This window comes from Salvelinus namaycush, chromosome 1, assembly GCF_016432855.1.
Source record: "Salvelinus namaycush isolate Seneca chromosome 1, SaNama_1.0, whole genome shotgun sequence".
Lineage (NCBI taxonomy): Eukaryota > Metazoa > Chordata > Actinopteri > Salmoniformes > Salmonidae > Salvelinus > Salvelinus namaycush.
This window is the reverse complement of record NC_052307.1, coordinates 27,795,338-27,814,910: the sequence shown is the minus strand read 5'-3', so window position 1 is coordinate 27,814,910 and position 19,573 is coordinate 27,795,338. Positions and strand designations below refer to the sequence as shown.

The 19,573-nt window shown below is 42.6% G+C and overlaps 3 protein-coding genes across 3 annotated transcripts; 2 read left to right on the top strand and 1 right to left on the bottom strand.

Annotated features, from left to right (window-relative positions):
- The first annotated feature begins 113 nt into the window (after positions 1-113).
- LOC120024444 (prosaposin-like) lies at positions 114-7,419 on the top strand. The gene is made up of 11 exons (XM_038968716.1): positions 114-266; positions 1,465-1,526; positions 1,974-2,048; positions 2,448-2,573; positions 2,727-2,861; positions 3,015-3,095; positions 3,199-3,382; positions 3,606-3,748; positions 3,979-4,059; positions 4,963-5,073; positions 6,648-7,419. Exons 1-11 carry the CDS (start codon positions 215-217, stop codon positions 6,681-6,683), a joined length of 1,086 nt encoding a protein of 361 aa, XP_038824644.1. The 5' UTR covers positions 114-214; the 3' UTR covers positions 6,684-7,419.
- LOC120024353 (U4/U6.U5 tri-snRNP-associated protein 2-like) lies at positions 7,211-15,046 on the bottom strand. The gene is made up of 13 exons (XM_038968613.1): positions 14,891-15,046; positions 11,068-11,146; positions 10,897-10,991; positions 10,659-10,795; positions 10,309-10,461; positions 9,815-10,040; positions 9,603-9,677; positions 9,362-9,429; positions 9,027-9,215; positions 8,368-8,510; positions 8,120-8,255; positions 7,874-7,960; positions 7,211-7,742 (listed from the first exon to the last, which is right to left on the bottom strand). The coding sequence occupies exons 1-13, from the start codon at positions 14,937-14,939 to the stop codon at positions 7,689-7,691; spliced, it is 1,491 nt and encodes a 496-aa protein (XP_038824541.1). The 5' UTR covers positions 14,940-15,046; the 3' UTR covers positions 7,211-7,688.
- A 570-nt stretch (positions 15,047-15,616) lies between these two features.
- On the top strand, positions 15,617-17,360 carry LOC120054771 (UPF0561 protein C2orf68 homolog). The gene is made up of 4 exons (XM_039002378.1): positions 15,617-15,765; positions 16,164-16,279; positions 16,363-16,508; positions 16,588-17,360. The coding sequence occupies exons 1-4, from the start codon at positions 15,656-15,658 to the stop codon at positions 16,708-16,710; spliced, it is 495 nt and encodes a 164-aa protein (XP_038858306.1). The 5' UTR covers positions 15,617-15,655; the 3' UTR covers positions 16,711-17,360.
- The last annotated feature ends 2,213 nt before the right edge of the window (positions 17,361-19,573 follow it).

Here is a 19,573-nt window from a genome sequence, read left to right as displayed (position 1 = left end):
CCCAGTTGACAATTTCAAAATTATGAAAGTCCTCAATGGCGCTGCCTATGCTAACATATACTTTGGGGCACTAGAGTCCTCTATCTAACTCTATGGCCTAAACGCATTATTCCGTCTCTAATCTGTGCTTCCGTACTCATAGCCGTCAGAAAGATCATACTACGGTCACTTTTATACAGGGCCGACTGTAAATCATTCTCTGTCCTCCCTTACAATGGCGTTTTTACAATTTATTGTCTTGATCTTCATGGCATCTTTTTGTATTGGTAAGTAGCTACTTGACTAGCTCATATATATTCTTCTATGTTTACAGTCTTTTTGGCAAACCCTTCCTTGTCTAACGAGTCGCTGTCACTATATATTAACAGTTACAAAATTAGACTTGGATTCTGCACAAATACATCAGTTAAAACTGCGCTATGAAGCAGTCGTGCTATTTTCAGATTTTGACCACAGTGCTTTTTTCTTCAATTAGTAATGCCAGATCATGGAAGATATTTTTGCTTAATTCCCACTAGGCACATACTGGTTGAACCAACGTGGATAAACGTTGAATTGACGTCCATGCCCAGTGGGTTTTTCTTTGCAAAACGTAGAATACATTAGGCCTGTTCAATACTTGGGACATGATGCAGTCTGGTTCTTGCCAGATTAGTATACCAGTCTCTTTATGCAACTCCCATTTTGTAGCCCGAGATATAGGTAAATATGAAAAAAGTGTTCTGGTGTCACCTTTCCTCCCCCATCTTTCAGTTCCCGTTTACTGTGCAAATATAGAATACCATATTCGCTGCAACTATTGCAGCAATACATTAGGTCTGTTTTAAATTTGGCACATGATGCGGTCTGGTTCTTAACAGAATGGTATACATTTCTTGAGCTGAAATAAAAAAAAATCACAAAAAGCTTATTTGTCGAAAATGTTGTGCACAAAATTGTTTACATCCCTGTTAGTGAGCATTTATCCTTTGCCAAGATAATCCATCCACCTGACAGGTGAGGCATATCAAGAAGCTGACTAAACAGCATGATCATTACACAGGTGCACCTTGTGCTGAGAACAATAAAAGGACACTTTATAATGTGCAGTTTTGTCACACAACACAATGCCACAGATGTCTCAAGTTTTGAGGGAGGGTGCAATTGGAATGCTGACTGCAGGAATGTCCACCAGAGCTCTTGCCAGATAATTTAATGTTAATATCTCTACCATAAGCTGCCTCCAATGTCGTTTTAGGGAATTTGGCAGTACATCCAAACGTTCTAAATGGCGGAAGAAAAAAAATCTCTGGACAAGTTAATGGAAACATAGCCGTTGGCAAGAGGGCAGAAACAAGACTGGCACCCAGGCTAGTGCCTTGTTCCAATATCTGAATAGAAATGATGTCTCGTACTAAAGTCTGCATCTGACCTAGTTAACAACTTTTATTTATACTAACAAACTAAACTGTGGGATCTTCACAGGTGAGACCATGGTCATCGGTGAGCCTACCAGGCCCAAGTTGGGCATCACACAGCTGTCCTCAGTAAGATATAAATGACTATGTGTGAAACCAACAGATCTAACATGTCTCCTCCAGGACCAGGTTTGATGGAAACTACACCGATTAACTCAAGTAGTTCCCTGTTAACAGTTACCAATTGTATAACTTGTATTCTCTATTCTAGGGAATATAGCCCAGTACTTGGTTCATAAAGCATTCATCACATCTATTGAAAACTCCATATCTTGGCCACATATTTCTAGTAACACCAAGCCTGTTTCACCAAGCCTGTACTTTCACACACTCGAAACAAGTTATTTTTCAACTTCAGAAAGACAGTTGTTGTGGTGTGCATTTTTTCATCAGAGATTCCATACCTGAACTGTAGAGCATGTGGTTGTTAGGTTAGAGATGTAGGGGGTTATGACTGAAAATGTTAATTGATAGTTACTCGCTGACCTCTCACCTCTGACCTTCCCCATCTACCAGACAACTGACATCTGCTCAGACTGCAGCCAGATCATTGAGCTATTCACAGACATGATCTCCAACACTGACACCCAGGTGAGTACCCATTCTGCTGAAGTATGTCTTCTCTCATTTTATTGTTGTAGCCAGAGATAACACCCTGACCAGAAAGTGGTACTTCAAGTAAATATGAAAAAAGCCTTCTGGTCTCACCCCCCCCCCCCCCCCCCCCATCTTTCAGTTTCCGTTTATTGTTCCCATCTCACCCCCCCCATCTTTCAGTTCCCGTTTATTGTGCAAATATAGAATACCATATCTTGCAGCAACTCCCTTACAGTATAGTCAACAGAGACTACATTATGTTGAACTCTGCGCTTGAAACAAAGTCTACTAGAAGGATGTCAAATTGACATGTCATTGTGCATCTCACCCCATAACAAAGTGAGCCACCAATAGTGTACTGTAACTGTATATGTCCCTATGTTAATTGTTTAGGAGCTGATCCACAACACCCTGGATGCCCTGTGTCAGCGCCTCCCCATAGATGAGGCGAAAAGCCACTGTATGTCCCAGGTGCATATGTACCTGCCCCAAGCCCTCCAGTACCTCACTGGCATACTGGTGAGTGCCTGAGAACTGCAAACATGCAGAGAAAGGGAAGTCTGGTTTACAACGTAACCATCCAAAAATGTTCCTACATTGTATCATGGGCAATAATGTTGTTATTCTATAACATAAGGACTTTTCAATTGTCTTTCTCCTTCATATCTGTAGAAGCCAGGTGAGACGTGTATGGTTCTGGGCCTGTGTGCTGTCCGCTCAGAGAGAAGAGCGCCTGAACCGCTTCCTCCCACTTTCACTGACATCCATCTTTCGAATGCTGTACTTGACTCAGGCACCAGCCCAGAGGTGAGTGTGAGAGCTGAACTTTTGTACAGTCTAGGAATGGAAGTCTCTTCCCTGCCCTTCTTTGTTTTTGTCAATGTGTTTTTCTAGTTCTGCATGATTTGTAATTTTTCTGTCTGCACTGAATGCTCTCTCACCAGCTGATCTCCTCTCTAGGTGCAGATCAGCCCACAGTGTACCTTTTGTGTTTATCTTATGAAGAAACTGGAGAGCATGTTGCCTACAGAGAGGACTGAGGTAACTCTCTCAATAAGTCTATATTAAGTCTATATTTTTCTCACAAGTGTCCACACTCACTAACACGCAGACACATTTTGTTGGACACCCTTGACCTTTACAGGATGCCATAGTGAAGCTAATGGATGAGGTGTGTGGCCTCCTACCTGCAAGCTACAAAGACAAGTGTGAGGACTTCATCAACAAGTATGGAAAGGAGATTGTTGACTTTCTGCTGTCGTCAGCCGCCCCTCACTCCATCTGTGCCCTGCTGCACCTGTGTCTGTTCCAGGAGACCCCCAGCATGGGTGAGTGGGGTGATTTGGTCAGACCAGAGCTCTCGTTTCAATCATAAGGTTATATGTGTGTGGTCTCATACTGATATGACTATGTGGGCTACACATTTCCTTTCTACTCTCTCCTCTTCTACCCTCATCGTTCATGCTCTCCTTGATCTGTAGATTATCTCTGTCTCCCTTGGCACTGCTCTTCCACATTGTAGCCCTCTGTAACCCTGACCCTCCTCTCCAGAGATGCCCCTCCCCTCTGACTGTGATTCCTGCCGTACGCTGGCGGTTCTGAGCCGGCTACACCTGGGTCTCAACGCCACTGAACCTCAGACCTCCTCTTTCCTCCAGTCTGTCTGCCTGCAGCACCCCAATGCCATCCCCAAGGTCTGCCCAGCCCCTATGCCCTACATCCACCCCTTAGCCCCTACATGTTTATTTAGTGTATGAGAAGCCCCACAGAGCTTACGCAAGTTTCCTCTACTACCAGTAGAAGGAGAATAGGCCTAAATATAGTGCTCTCTGCTGTAGTCACCGTAAGATATAGCAAAAAGCTTTCAGTTGTGTTTAAAGCATTGACGTCAGTTTCATTGTGCCTGTCTTTGTGTTCTATCCAGTGTGAAATGTTCACCAAAATCTACGGTCTCAGACTACAGAAGGTTCTGGGAAGCCAAATGGATGCTCCGGATACATGCGAGGTAATTAAACCATTCCCATCCAGCCGTAGGAGAGGGTCCTCCTCTGATTCTACAGTGTCTATAATCCCCAGACCACTTCTTCTAATTACTAACCATGACCACTGTCCCATTGACAAGTGGTTTGATTGTGTGTAAGATGACTGAGTCTTGTCTTAGTTAGTATGGGCTCCAGAGTGGTGCAGCGGTCTAAGGCACTGCATCTCGGTGCTTGAGGCTTCACTACAGACACCCTGGTTCGATTCCAGGCTGTATCACAACCGGCCATGATTGGGAGTCCCATATGGCGGCGCACAATTGGCCCAGCGTCGTCCGGGTTTGGCCGGTGTAGGCTGTCATTGTAAATAAGAATTTGTTCTTAACTGACTTGCCTAGTTAAATAAATGTAAAATACGGATATCAGCTGACTATACAAAACTTTGTACTGAGTGTACAAAACATTAGGAACACCTCCTCGTTCCATGAGACTGACCAGGTGAATGGGATGATCCTTTATTGATCATCCCAGTCACTTTTTAAGTCCACTTCAATCAGTCTAGATGAAGGGGAGGAGACAGGTTAAAGAAGGATTTTTAAGCCTTGAAACATGGATTGTGTATGTGTGCCATTCAAAAGGTGAAAAATATTTAAGTGCCTTTGAACAGGGTTATGAGTTTTTCACGCTCAACAGTTTCCCATGTGTGTCAAGAATGGTTCACCACCCAAAAGACATCCAAACAACTTGACACAACTGTGGAAGCATTGGAGTCAAACTGGGCCAGCATCCCTGTGGAACGCTTTTGACACCTTGTAGAGCATGCCCTCGACATATTGAGGCTGTTCTGAGAGCAAAAGGGGGTTCAACTCAATATTAATAAGGTGTTTCTAATGTTTTATACACTCAGTGTATATCTCTTTGTCCTCCAGAGAGCTGATATGTGTGTTGCTGTGAAAGAGCAGCATCTTCTGGGGAAGAACCAGTGTACCTGGGGACCCAGTTACATCTGCAAGGACTTGAAAACTGCTCAGGGGTGTGGTGTAAGTAAACTAGATCTGCCATGGGCCCGGTTTCCCGATGGCAATAGAACGAGTGTTTTTAACGATGCATCTTTCCTACAACGATCGTAGATGTAACATGCGTTTCCCAAAACCATGCAGAGAGAGCGGTCGCTAAGTGTGTCGTTGGAGCGTGTGTCGATACTAGTGCTGCTCTCGGATCAGGTTTCTCCTTTCAAATCTTTAACATTAGAATTATTTCACAATACTGACGGATCAGCACCTAGAGAGATATTTCCACCTACGGCTGTAAATATTGACGTGGCTAATTATAATGCTTACCCAATCAAAATGCACTAAATAACCGATTTGGCACATTATTGCGCACTTGCTAGGCTACACATCATGAAATATTGAGATTAATTAGACAGTAGCCTACAAGTAGCAAAATAACTCGGCCTACATTTCATGTTCAATCAGTTATTTCAATATGTTATACTGTACGTTGCTTGTTTGTATCGACTGCAAAGACATTGGCAACTTTGTATTTGTAGTCAACTTTATTCAACTTAGTTTTTTTTATTGGTGGTCACAGAGACGGATAAACCATGTGATTCCATGTTTAGCGAAGATCTTCTGTGTATAAAAGCATCTAACGACAAACTAACGACAACAGCTGGTACCCTTACAGCTCATTGAAATAATGCTTAATTCCTCCTGAAAAGTGATGAAATTAAAAGCTATTTTATCATGTATACTTGCATGCCTTGGTATGTCATAGAATGAAGCTGTGAAAAGAGATGAATTATTGCTTATTCTACAAAGATATTCTAAAATAGCCTGGACACATTTGTTGGTACCCCATAGAAAATATAAATAATTGGATTATAGGGATATTTCAAATGAATTAGTTTCTTTAATTAGTATCACACGTCTCCAATCTTGTAATCAGTCATTCGGGCTATTTAAATGGATAAAAGTAGTCACTGTGCTGTTTGGTATCATTGTGTGCACCACACTGAACATGGACCAGAGAATGCAAAGGAGAGATTTGTCTGAGGAGATCAGAAAGGAAATATTAGACAAGCATGGTAAAGGTAAAGGCTACAAGACCATCTCCAAGCAGCTTGATGTTCCTGTGACAACAGTTGCAAATATTATTAAGAAGTTTAAGGTCCATGGAACTGTAGCCAACCTCCCTGGGCGTGTCCGCAATAGGAAAATCAACCCCAGATTGAACAATGAACAATGGTGGATGCCAATTACTTTTGTCAGTTTCAAGTTATTACAGAGAATTGTGCATGTTTTTTTGTGGAGGGATGCCAACAAATGTGAGCACGTCTGTAGCAGGCTACGACTTCCTTAGATTTGATTAAGTGCAACGTTAACAGCTTGGTGATTTAACTATGCTCCTACGAAGGTTCTAACGAACTTAGCCTTGAGATGTTTTTGGGAAACTGGGCCATGGTCTTATCTAATACAACCTAAGCTATAAGTAAACTAAAAATATAGTACAAGTCATGTCTGCCGTGGTGTATTGTCTGAAAAACAACTCGACCCACAACAATGTTTCGCTGCCTTATTTCTGATCTGGTTTTATTTTGAAACAACTCCAGATGGTAGACTTCTGCCAGAAGTTGATGAGGAACTAGAGCTGAGAACCACTCCCAGAGTTCTCCCTCCATGGATGAAGCTGATGATTTATCTGCATTTATTAACTGCCAAATATATGTTTTAGTATTGCACTATTGCCTTTAATGACTTTTCTTTGCCACAGTTGAAATTAAATATTTTGTCAATTTCATTTTACAGGTCATCTGATATTGCACTGAGCAATTTGAGTAAAATGTTTGTGTATTTAATTCCTTGATTTTCACTTCTGGTAGGCTGTTGTAGCACTGAGATGATTTGATGTCAGGTTTGATTTGCACTGGGTAGGCTGTTATGAGTACAGTAAGTCATTTAGTCAAGCAATGTAAATAATTGACTTTAAATAATATTGGACCTATTTAAGCACATATCCACAAGTATAACAATTTACATTTGAAATGTGACTTTTCAGTTGTCTGTAATAAAGGTAGGTAATAGTATCTTCATATAAAATCAGTCATAATCAGGAAGAACATAGTACAGTAAATTTAAGTGCCCTGTTGAGAAATCAGTAATGTGAACATTTTAATAATGCATTACCTTCATTTAATGTACAATTGTTAGATTTCATTTTTGTGATCCAACTAAATGTACATGTGAGTATTTATCCTATAATGCTTACAATAGGAACATCCTTTTGCAACCCAAACTGTTTGGTAATGTCAACATTTTATTTCTTGTTTTTACTTCCTTGTTTCACAAATAAAATAAATAAAAGACCCAACCCAAATCAATACATTTCATCCAAAAAGGTAAAACATATAATATTAATGACTGGAAACACATTTCAAAGCTGGTTTATTCCACCATTTACAGTTAGAAGTTGAAGAACAAAAAATATTAGACTTTGTTTTCTCTATCCAAAATCCACCAATAAAAAGTCCTGGTCCTCATGTGGTGGGGGCTTACCCTGAGGTCATCTTGAACAGTGTCCAGTTCCACTCTAGTGGCTTTTTGGGGCTCGTCTGACATCTCTCTCCTGTACAATCAATCTTTCAATGCCTTATTCACGCCCCTGTGTGGTTAGTTGTGTCATCTTCGTTCTCTCTTCTTTTCCAAATCTGGAACACAGAACCACACATCAACATAACTGACAGTTACAGGGAGTCAGTAACTTATCTAGACATAAACCTGTAAATTAGAGAACAGCATATGGTATAATCAGTGGTGAATGTGACACAATAGAGCTTACCTGAATGTATGCCTCCGACAGTGTGATCATCTGGGGCAGGATATCTGTCACCTGCAAGTCCTGGAGCTCGTACCACTTCCCAGTTCCCTTCAGTGACCAAAAAAAAAGGCACACATTAGCACCAATAACTGAACAGGATGAGTATTTATTTCACAATGTCATAAAATACTGCACATCTAAAGCTCTGCAAATGTGCACCTCTAGAGTACACTAGGAGAAAGTTCGGAAAATGCAGCTGTCACTTACATGATGCAGGACATGTATTCTGTATGCCCCCTCAGTGGGCTTCCCATCGTGCACCACGTTGGCCACCAGGTCATAGGTGGTGTTCTTCTCTGTGACCTGTGCCTCTTCTGTCAGGTACTCACGAAGGTCTACGTTCCTGGTCAAGGAGCAAATGCAAGGAGTCAAAAACACAGACATGAACTCATCAGGCTGAGCATGATGCTAAATTACCATTGAGTACATGGGGAAAGTATGCAACAGTCTCTTACGTGATGGGAAAGTTGACGATGGTGGGGTTCTTCTCCACAAAGAAGTTGTTCTTGGTGAACCTCTTGATGCAGAAGATGAGATAGGGAGGCAGCTTGAGCAACTGGAACCTTTTGAGGAAATTCTCTTTGTAGGTTTTATACTCCTAAAAGAAAACAGGAGTGTGAAGGGACCAGAGGAAAGGGCAAAGAGGTGAGGAAAATCAAGAGGTGATAAAGCACTTAAGATTATGTCAAACAGAAGCTGAAGTCTCACAGGCCATCCTTCCAAATCTTGTCTCGTTGACTCGACATTTGAAAGATTTTGCTTAGGATGGGAGCGCTGGCTGTTAACACTCACTTTTGTTTTAATAACCTATGCAGCATTAGTTTTGTATCCTATGGTAGCTAGCTTGATGCAAGTCAGAAAAAAATTCAGAAACAACATTGGTTGGTAGAGCAAGTCATGCTAAATATTTGTTTGGCTTAATAAGTGGCAACGCATCACTAGTTTCCATCTAGCCCACCCGTCACGTTTTTTTTGTTTGAGGCTTTCAAACAAAACGTGAGAAGCCTAGGCTTCTGAGGCTACTTTTCATTTAACTTGGTGGGAGAGATGGTTGGCTTGAAGATAGGAGTGCTAATCCTCTGAGCTAATGTAAGTAGGAGTTTGAGGGCAGTACCTTCTCTGTGTTGCCGTTAAACTTGGCCAGGATGTTGAAGAGGGGAACCTGTGGGATGATGAGCTGCTCCTTCTCATCCTTGTACAGTGGGGCTGTGGGAAGGTCAAGGGTCAGGAAGAGGAAGGTGGACTCTGACATCTCCTCCTGGTACTCCTCCTTCAACAGCAGAGCCACCTTCTCTTCTGGTGGCTGGAGAGAGAAAAGCATGTAACATTAACAATTTAGCTTTTAAAATCTGTAATCATATTGAAGTCATGAATTCACAAGTAAAGATTTAAACTTTGATACAATGATGCAGTCTTCCTTTTACAAAGGTCTGACAATAAGCCACTCGCCAAATCTGGGTGAGGAAGCTTCTTGGAGAATATACGCATGGAACCTTGGAACACTTTGGTGAGGCTTGCTATATTGGCAAGAGATGAGAAAGAAGAGGGAGATATCTTTGTTAATATCACAGGTTGTACAGTGAGGCAGACAACACTGACTTATAAGGACAATGAAAAAGGATTAAGTCATATCCTTCCCCAACATCACTCCCTCGACCCCAGTCATCAGTCCCCTCCACCTCCCACTCACAAGGTTTCTTCTTGGTTCCTCCCAGTGCACCGTGCAGAGCGTTCATGAACCAGGACAGAAAGTCCACAGCATCCCCTGCAGGACAGAGACCAATCAGCAGATTTGCTTATTTGCAACAAAGGGCAACACATACATTTTACTGTACTAAAAACATTTTGTTCTTGAGAAACAAGGCTCTCGGCCTAACTGAATGTGATATAATAAAATCCTGCCTTGCTTGGTGATCTGGAAGTTCTTCTTGCTACACAGCACTACGGCCTGCAACATCTCGTGGGGTGACACGTGGGCCTTGAAGTTCCGGGGGTTCCACAGCTTGCGCATCAGCTCACCGAATCGCTGCACCAGCAGGAACATGATGTCACCAGGTGGCCTACGGATGCCGCAGTAATTCTCCTCTTCCAGAAAGTAGTTCCGCAGTGGGGGCACATTGGACAGGGCCTGAAGGGTTAAAGACAGCTCACCATAATCATTTTACAATTTAGAAATTTAGCAGACGCTCTTATCCAGAGGGATACTTAGTAGTGAGTGCATACATTTTCGTACCGGTCCCCTGTGGAAATCGAACCCACAACCCTGGTGTTGCGAGCGCCATGCTCTACCAACTGAGTCACATGGCTGATCATCACACAGGAAAAGGTTAAGCAGCATGTGAATGGTGAGAGGTCTGATTCACCAGTGGATACTCTGTGGTGGATAACAGTCTTACCTGCAGCACCACATTAGCGTAGTCATTAGCCTTGATGTTGTTGAGCCCCACTATGCCAGGCAGATAGGTGGTGCCATCATAGGCTCGATACAGCTTGCCCTGCTTGTCCAATCCAGAGATGTGCTGTCTGGTGAATGTGGGCTTCAGTACATACTAAACACAAAGAACAAAAATATATGACCACCTCCATTATTGCACAAACCATGGCTGAACATAAACTGTTCAACTTTATTTCAGAACTATTGGTTTAGCACCATTTAATCAGTGCATGTTTGAATTAATGCATCTGACACCTCTGAAATGGTCTTATTACAGGGTTAATGTGTGCAAACCCATCTCTGTGGACCCACCGTGATGTCTTCCAGCGATGAGTCAATGATCTCGTAGTTATCTGGCAGACAGTAGAACTTAAGTGTGTGCAGATTGAGGAACACATGGTGGGTGAACTGCACACTGTGAGTATAGGCATGGGACTTCAGACCTCTACCTGGAAGAGACACACACACCAGTTTAGGTCAAATCATTTCTGAACATTTTTCAGGTAGGGAGGGAGGTAACAACGTTAATCTGAAGTATTGGATGATTTACCTTGGAAGTATTTCCCACAGATGAGACAAGCATAGACGTTGATGTGGGAGAGCGAGATGGAGCACAGCTTCTCAAAATCAAAGTCAAGCACACTCCTGAAGACAGAGGTGTTAGAGGTGAATGACAAATATTACACATTCAGTGTTAAAACCAGTGGACGTTTAACGTTACCTATTGATTGTGTCGAGGTAGGGACAGTGGCGACTTCTGCGATCCTCGGATGAACGGCCAACTTTCACAGGCACTGTAGCTATAAAACAAAGAACATATCAACAAACAATTCAGTGTAACTCGCTAATTTGATGCCTAGCAATGACAACAATCGTAGGTATCTAGTTAACATTAGCTACGTTACACCAGAGATTTCTGTTTACAAAAGGCCTGTGGGTAACACTAACTGAGCTAGAAGTTGCCAGAAGATATTTACTATACCATTACGCTTGAACTGCGCTGAGTTCGGAACACAGTCATGGTTACATTAACGCTTCGAACACACTGACAGCGTTTGGCGCAAAATAGTATGCAGCATCATCTGGATATGTATGCACCAAAAATTCAACATTCACCTTCTGCTACCATTTCTGTCAAGACATCCACGCATACGTATGCACCTCACCGAACACACTGCAAACTGCATCTGAAACGCAGCGTTTCATTGAAAATTAGTGTAATTCTGGTGTGCCAAAATGCAATGATGCTGTCGGTGTGATCGAAGCATAAGACACCGTGGAGCCGGAGCGAGATACGAGTTGGAAAATGTACCTCAATGACAGTGGCTACTGGTATCTAGCATGAGGACGAAAATGACAATTTTCCGGGGAAATTAGCAGTATTTCAATCTTCTCAGTGAAGCGGTGGAGATAAAAGTAAAATTTGGAATTCAGTGGCATATCCCAGCCCTGCATTGTGGTACGTTTTCCAACCTGATGTGTATAAACACTAGATGACGGGGGGGGGGTCGCTGTATTTTTTTTATTTATTCCCCCCCCCCCTGTGGTCGTCACTAGTTACCACAGTCACAAAGTCATACACCCAATTTCGTGGTATCCAATTGGTAGTGACAGTCTTGTCTCCTCACTGCAACTCCATATGGACTCAGGAGAGGCGAAGGTCAAGAGCTGTGCGTCCTCCGAAACACAACCCAACCGCACTGCTTCTTGACACAATGCCCACTTAACCTGGAAGCCAGCCGCACCAATGTGTTGGAGGAAACACCGTACACCTGGCAACCGTGTCAGCGTGCACTGCGCCCGGCCCGCCACAGTAGTCGCTAGTGCGCGATGGGACAAGGAAATCCCTGTCGGCCAAACCATCTCCTAACCCGGACGACGCTGGGCCATTTGTGCGCCGCCCCATGGGTCTCCCGGTCGCGGCCTGCTGCGACAGAGCCTGGACTCAAACCCAGAATCTCTAGTGGCACAGCTAGTACTGAGATGTGAGCTTAACATAAAAACGAAAAATATATAAAACACATTTTCCTTAAAGTATTTATGTTACTGTCCCCACTACAACAAAACAAATACATGTAATTTTGTCCTTGAAACATTTAACTGAAGTAATGTAGAATTCCATTCATTCCTATGGGGGATTGCTCCTACTGGGGAGTTCCAATATGGCCGACCGGTGACTAAAGCCTCTCAACAGCCAATACATAGCGTCAGCAATCCAGGGTTTATATACATAATTTTTTCTGACCCAGGCTTCAATGTGTCTTAATGTAGTTTTTTTTTTACATGTGCAATGTCACGACAGGAACACAGTTGATACTTCAACTCCTGTTGAAAGAAAGATGGCGGAAGTGGATGCCTTGTTCGAATCAAGCAGCGCGTCGAGCAAAGTTGGTGAAGACGAATGTTCTGAATGGCCAACAGTAGTAGCGAAAACTGGAACAAAAAGGAAATTGGAGTATATGTGTATGTATGATAATGAATCGCTTCTTGTTGGGATGCGTTTGTTGAGTAAGGATACATATGTGGGAGACCCGTTTGAGGAGTTGAAAATTGTGAAATATGCTGTGGGAAAAGTGGAGTCTGTCAGAGTGACCAGGAGTGGTCTTATTTTGATTAATTGTATTTCTGAAGAACAGAGGAAGATTGCACTGAGCCTCAAAAGAATCTGGACAACATAAATGTTGTGTTTTGAACTTCGGAGTAGAGCACCCGTCAAAGGAGTCATCTCAGGGGTGAAGACCGATGTTCAGGCTGAATACCTGAAGTTAATTCCTGGTGTGGTTGGTGCCCGGCGCTGACACGCTGGGTGAATGGAGAAAAATATGAAAGTATGTCAGTCCTGACAGAGTATACTGAAGAACGGTGTGTGGAAGGACAACAGTGTTGCAATTGTGGTGGGGATTATGATCCCGGGTTCCTGGAGTGCCCTATAAGGGTGAAGGAGATTGAGGTGGCAAAAGTTAGAGCGGAGGCGATTAAAATAATTGAGAAAACAAGTGACACTAGTGAAGATATGGTAGTGGATGCACCACAGCCTGTAGTAAATGTTTGCTGCCAGTCAAAAGATAAAGGTGGATTTTGTGGTGTTCATTGCCACAGTTATAAACTGTATGGCACAAGTCTCAAAGAAGTCTGGACATTATTGTGGCTGCGGCAGAAATGTTTTTGGGATGTAATGATTTTACATCTGAAGACTTGCAAGGGGTACTGGCTCCGGAAGACCCGCCCTCCCAGGTTCCCTTTGAGCCCGTGTAGGGATCAGATCCGTTTTATTTTTTAACAGAAAAGTTGGTTCGTTTAGTTGATTTTTTGTTACATTTTTGGGGAATCCTGTTTTCACCCTGCACAGTAGGTGGCGGGATGCACATTAAATTGTGCGATCTGCAATATACTATAGAAGTGGGCTGAGTCACAGACGTGATCTTCCTGTCTGGTTTTGCACCCCCTCGGGCTAGTGCGGTGGAGTAGATCTTCGTGGGCTATACTCAGCGTAGTAGGTTGGTGGTAAGTTGATAGCCCTCTAGTGGTTTGGGGGCTGTGCTTTGGCAAAGTGGGTGGCGTAATATCCTGCCTGGTTGGCCCTGTCTGGGGGCATCGTCAGACGGGGCCACAGTGTCCCCCGACCCATCCCTGTCTCCAGTTTCTATGCTGCAATAGTTCCTATCTTACCTGGTGTCCTGTGTGAATTTAAGTATGCACTCTCTCCCTCCCAGAGGACCTGAGCCCTAGGATCATGCCTCAGGACTACCTGGCCTGATGACTCTTGGCTGTCCCCAGTCCACCTGGTCGTGCTGCTGCTCCAGTTTCAACTGACCTGTTCAGACGTGCTACCTTGTTCTGGACCTGCTGTTTTCAACTCTCTCTCTACCACACCTGCTGTTGACCTCTTGACGCTCGGCTATGAAAAGCCAACTGACATTTACTCCTGAGGTACTGACTGTTTGCACCTTCCTCAACCACTGTGATTATTATTTGACCCTGCTGGTCATCTATGAACATTTGAATATCTTGAAGAACAATCTGCCTTTAAATGGCCATGTACTCTTATAATCTCCACCCGGCCCAGCCAGAAGAGGATTGGCCACCCCTCAGAGCCTGGTTCCTCTCTAGGTTTCTTCCTAGGGAGTTTTTCCTAGCCACCATGCTTCTATATCTGCATTGATTGCTGTTTGGGGTTTTAGGCTGGGTTTCTGTATAACATTTTGACATCTGCTGATGTAAAAAGGGCTTTATAAATAAATACATTCGATTGATTAAAGAAGACGTGTCTTAATGTATTGTGTTCCCGACCCCTGTGCAGCTCAGTGTAAACAATCGTAACGGTAGGGTCGGTATCTTCTGGCAAAGCTAGACGGACACTTTTGATGCTGGGATCTTAGCTAGTTAACAATACATTAGTCAGCTAGAACTAGCTACCTACCTACAATGTTATTTAGGTTAACTGGCTAACTGGGCAAGCAAACATTAATATATACGTTTGGAAATAAACACCAGCTTGTTACTAGCTTGCGTTAGGTTATACACGGTTTGAAATCGTTAACTACCTTCGTCGTCATCCAAGTCAAGTTCTCTCTCCCGTTTTACAGAGACCATCGTGTTAATCTTTGTTGCGTATGAAAAACAGAGCTGATAATAATATAACTAAAGCCAGGGTTGAGTTGATTTTACTAGTTGCACACCTCCAAAACTCCCGGTTTCAATATCAAAATGGCCAACCAGAGTTTAACCCCATATGTTCAAGTTGACTCTGGCAAAAACAGAACGGCGGAGATTGAATAGTTCTAAATATTTTTATTTGGGCCTCTAAAGAGCAACGCAGTTTTCAAACAACTTTAAATAATATAATTCATGAGAATAAAAAATGTGAGAGAAAAAAAATAATTTGCAGGGGTAGAAGCTTGATCCGAAAAAATAAATTATGGACAAGCTCGTAACTCCGTGTGCAATTCCAGTTAGACAGCAGCCCAGCCCACTTTGGAATGGTCGTCACTAGTTACCACAGTCACAAAGTCATACACCCCGCCTATTTATAATTTTTATCTTCTTAAAATGTGATTTTTAAACCTTACCTTAAACACAATGATAACCCAATGTCTAACCATAACATTAAATTAAGATCAAAAAGCACGTTCATTTTGGTTTTGATTCGTTTTTACGATAGCCCATTTTGACTTAGTGGATGTGATAACTAGTGGTAAATCCCTTTGAAAGATTGATTAACGTTATGATGCAGCTTGTGGTGTTGTGCATATAAAGAAGTACTAATGTTCCATCTTAAATACTAAATACATTGTCCATCATCTCTCACGATGGAGATTTTGCGGGATGATGAAGAACAAGAGCTCAAATATAAACGTACGGGTCGTTTGGACATGAGCCATGGTTTCTTACACCACATTCGAAGGAACCAGATTGCCAGGTGAATCACTAATCTGAGCTACCATGCCGTGCGGGCTGTATATTTGTCGATCTATTTAGTCAATGTAATCAATTATGAGAGCGTGCAGTTGTTTAGTTTCGAGGGTTTTCTTGATAATGTTGAAATTCATCGCTAGTACGCCTACTCACTCCAACCTCTACTGGGCATGCGCACAACGTCTAACAGAGAACTGCCCCTCTTCAGAGTATCAATACCATTAACAGATATTGCTCTCTGCTGTGTACAACTACACCCATCATGGATATTGTTAGAAGTTGGACACTCACAATCATTCCAATGGTTTGAATTAAATTGCCTTGTTACTCTCTAATTGATATAAATAATGTTTATCTTACTGCAAGATTCAGACACTGACTTATCACTTTGATGTCTTGCAGAGATGACTATGATAAGCAGGTAAAGCAGGCCAATGAGCGTCAGAGGGCCAGGCTCACCACTACCCCCCGACGCCCCCGCCGGCCAGATATCCAAGTGTACCATCCTCGACGTGGAAGTAAGAAAACACTGCTGCTAGTATGAACTTCTGTCAACTTGGAAGACACAGTTTAGTGGTGATGTGTATGTATGTGTCTCCAGATGGATCTGAGTCAGGAGTGGGTGCAGAGACTGAAGAGTGGAATGAGAGTGGGTCGAGTACAGAGCCAGAGACCCATGGAACTGAACTCTTCTGGCTGGACTACCAGGCTGACTCTGGCTGTGTCACCTCCTTCATTGTACACAAGGTCTGTCTGTCTGTCTAGTGTCTATTTTTTTATGATGGTGCTCATCCTGTGCCCTCGTGACCTGTTTCCTGTCTCTTAGGAGGACAAGCCAGAGAGGGTGGTGGAGCGTGTAGCAGAGAAAAATGTTCTGGACTCAGCCATGAGGGTGGCACTGCAGGCCCGGGTTCGAAAGGAAATGGATAAACGTCTGGACAAACGCTGAAGGAAGTGAATGAAGTTAACAGTGATGAGAGGGGGGAGGAGGAGTCAGAGGCCTCTGTTTACCCTCCAGCCAACCCTCTTCCTGTATGTAATGAATGCTAGTAGCAGAGGACTACTGTGGACCCACATTCTGAGGGACTGTTAACCAGGATCTGAATGACGTCACACAGCCACGCCGTCCCCTCTGTGCTAGTGTACAACCATGGGGAAAAGACTGACTTACAGAAGGGTAAAAATGGAGCCGTCCTCACATCTCTTGTATTGGGCTGGCATCTCTGACCCTGGGTCATGTCTGTAAGGTGCCCTGTGAAACTGCCGTTGTCTTGTGGTTGAATGGACCATTGGCTGTCAAACTGCTCCAAAGGACAGAGCTGAGAACATGGGCCCCTATCTGAGCCACACCAGGGTAAGGCTGGGCAGTATACTGTATTTTATAATATACCGGTATTGATACACGGACTGGTTTGGGGTTTTACTTTATCTTCTGCATGATCAATGCAGCACATACAACAATGTTGATGACAACAATGCTGTTTTCATTTTGCTTCTTAATATAAATCTACAAGCATTCTATAATTACACTTAGTTTCTGTTTCTTACATCTGTAAACAGCTAGTTTGACTTTTCTTAGCAAGTTGGGACTAAATCCTGTTAGCCACTAATGCTAATTGCTAGCTAGCTAATAAATGTACTGAATCAGAGCAAACGTAATTAGCTATACAGCCTGATAATACCAGTGATAGTGTAGACCTAAAACAGCATGTTTGTGCAACAGTATCTTCTAAATCAAAGAGGAAGCAAGAATGTTAGCTACATGAAGAAGCTAAGAGAAAACATTCAATGTAGCCACAGATTGAAGGATTCCCTAGAAACACTTATCAACACTTTTGTTCCTAGTTTCTACCCTGTCACAATAACTCCTACCTGGCATGTTCATTAATTGTCATGTCAAACAACACTGTATTCAAAGTGCCAACTATTCTAATTCTATAGTTAGAATAATAATCATTATTTTTCCATAATTCCAACAGTTCACCCAAGTGTTTTTCTCTAAATCGCAAGTCAAATTGCAATTGCAACATTTGGTTAAAAATAAGGCATAGATTGTTTGCCCATATGTGCAGCCTTACGTGGAAATGATCTCAAATGAGTGCAACAAATGCAGAAAGGTATTAAAATGCAGATTTTTTGGGGGGGTGTTGAAGTTGAATTGAACAGTATAAAACAATCCAAATGGAGAAAGACCCATTGAAATCACTTAGAGTGTATGTGTTTCCACCCTAGAGTCATACACTACTCATAAATAACATTTTGAGCTTTTATTATTCTAAAACATAAAATACCGTCCACTTTTTGTTTTAATACTGTGATGTGATATTTTGGCCATATTACCCACCAGAGGCCTCCTTTTTTTATTTAACCTTTATTTCAACGAGGCAAGTCAGTTAAGAACAAATTCTTATTTTACAATGACTGCCTACCCCGGCCAAACCCTCCCCTTACCTGGACGAGGCTGGGCCAATTGAGCGCCGCCCAATGGGACTCCCGATCACAGCCAGTTGTGATACAGCCCAGGATCGAACCAGGGTCTGTAGTGACGCCTCTAGCACTGAGATGCAGTGCCTTAGACCGCTGTGTGCGGCAGTTTCAAGGGTGCGTGCACACAAACCTTGCATGCGGCAGTTTTCCCGCAAAGGTTGGTATTTATACATTTTGAACTATTCCCATGCAAATCTCAGACCATGCGTACCCACAACTTCTAGTTGTTGTCTGATCAACTGTATTGCAAGCAAATATTGTTATTTGGGGGGAAATTGAGGTGTTTGATGCACAGGAATTATAATAATGGTAGGCTAATATCATTAAAACCTATAGGCCTAATTATAAAACAGATGCATTTGTAATTGGTAAAAAGATTGCATAGCAACATGTCACCCAATATATTTTTTACCTTATTATGTAAGCCTAAATCATAATCTTATTGCAGGGCATGTCTCTCCTTTTCTGACATGCCGCTACATAAAATATAATTTAATCTCAACGCCTATACCACGGAGATAGACTCACAATCATGTATTGATAAACAAAATATTTCACAACAATTCATATTTTGCATAGACGTGTGGACTGTAGGCAGCATTTACTTTGAAATTGTTCAATAGAAAATCAATCTTGCAGAATGCGTGGCCTTTTCTCACTGTAGACGTCATGCATTATTTGTTTAAAAAAAGTAACTGCAAAAGATTAAAACATTCTGCCCACACCTCTACAGAAATGTGATCACATTTGCCATTGCGCTTTCCTTTAGCAACTATCACGGCCCAGTTCCAACATCTCCAAATAATACAGCAAATGAGGGCGTTGTTGTTACCATAAAAGGTGAATGGAGGGCATTTTCCCAGCAGAGTTGTAGCGCTCGTTCACACACACATATGGTTTAGCTCTGATTTACCAATGAAAACATGCGTATATGTTCTGTGCGAATGTTTGATAAATCCCAATAATTTGTTTGCATGCAAATCCTAGAATCTCCACGTATGCCAGAATTTAGTTTGAAATGTATGCACGTTGATAAATGAGGCCCCAATCCCCAGAAACTGTGACGCCACCCCTGTGAATGTGTCTTTCACCACACAGTGACATCCTCTTCCCCATAGAAAGTGTGCTGTGTTTACAAAATGTACCTTTTGTTTATATGGATGTGGTTTAAATCCATTGGAGGCTGCTGAGGGGAGGACGGATCATTTTAATGGCTGGAATGGAGCAAATGAAAAGGCATCAAACACATGGAAACCATGTGATTGATGTATTTGATACCATTCCACCCATTAGGCTCCAGCCATTGCCACAAGCTCGTCCTCCCC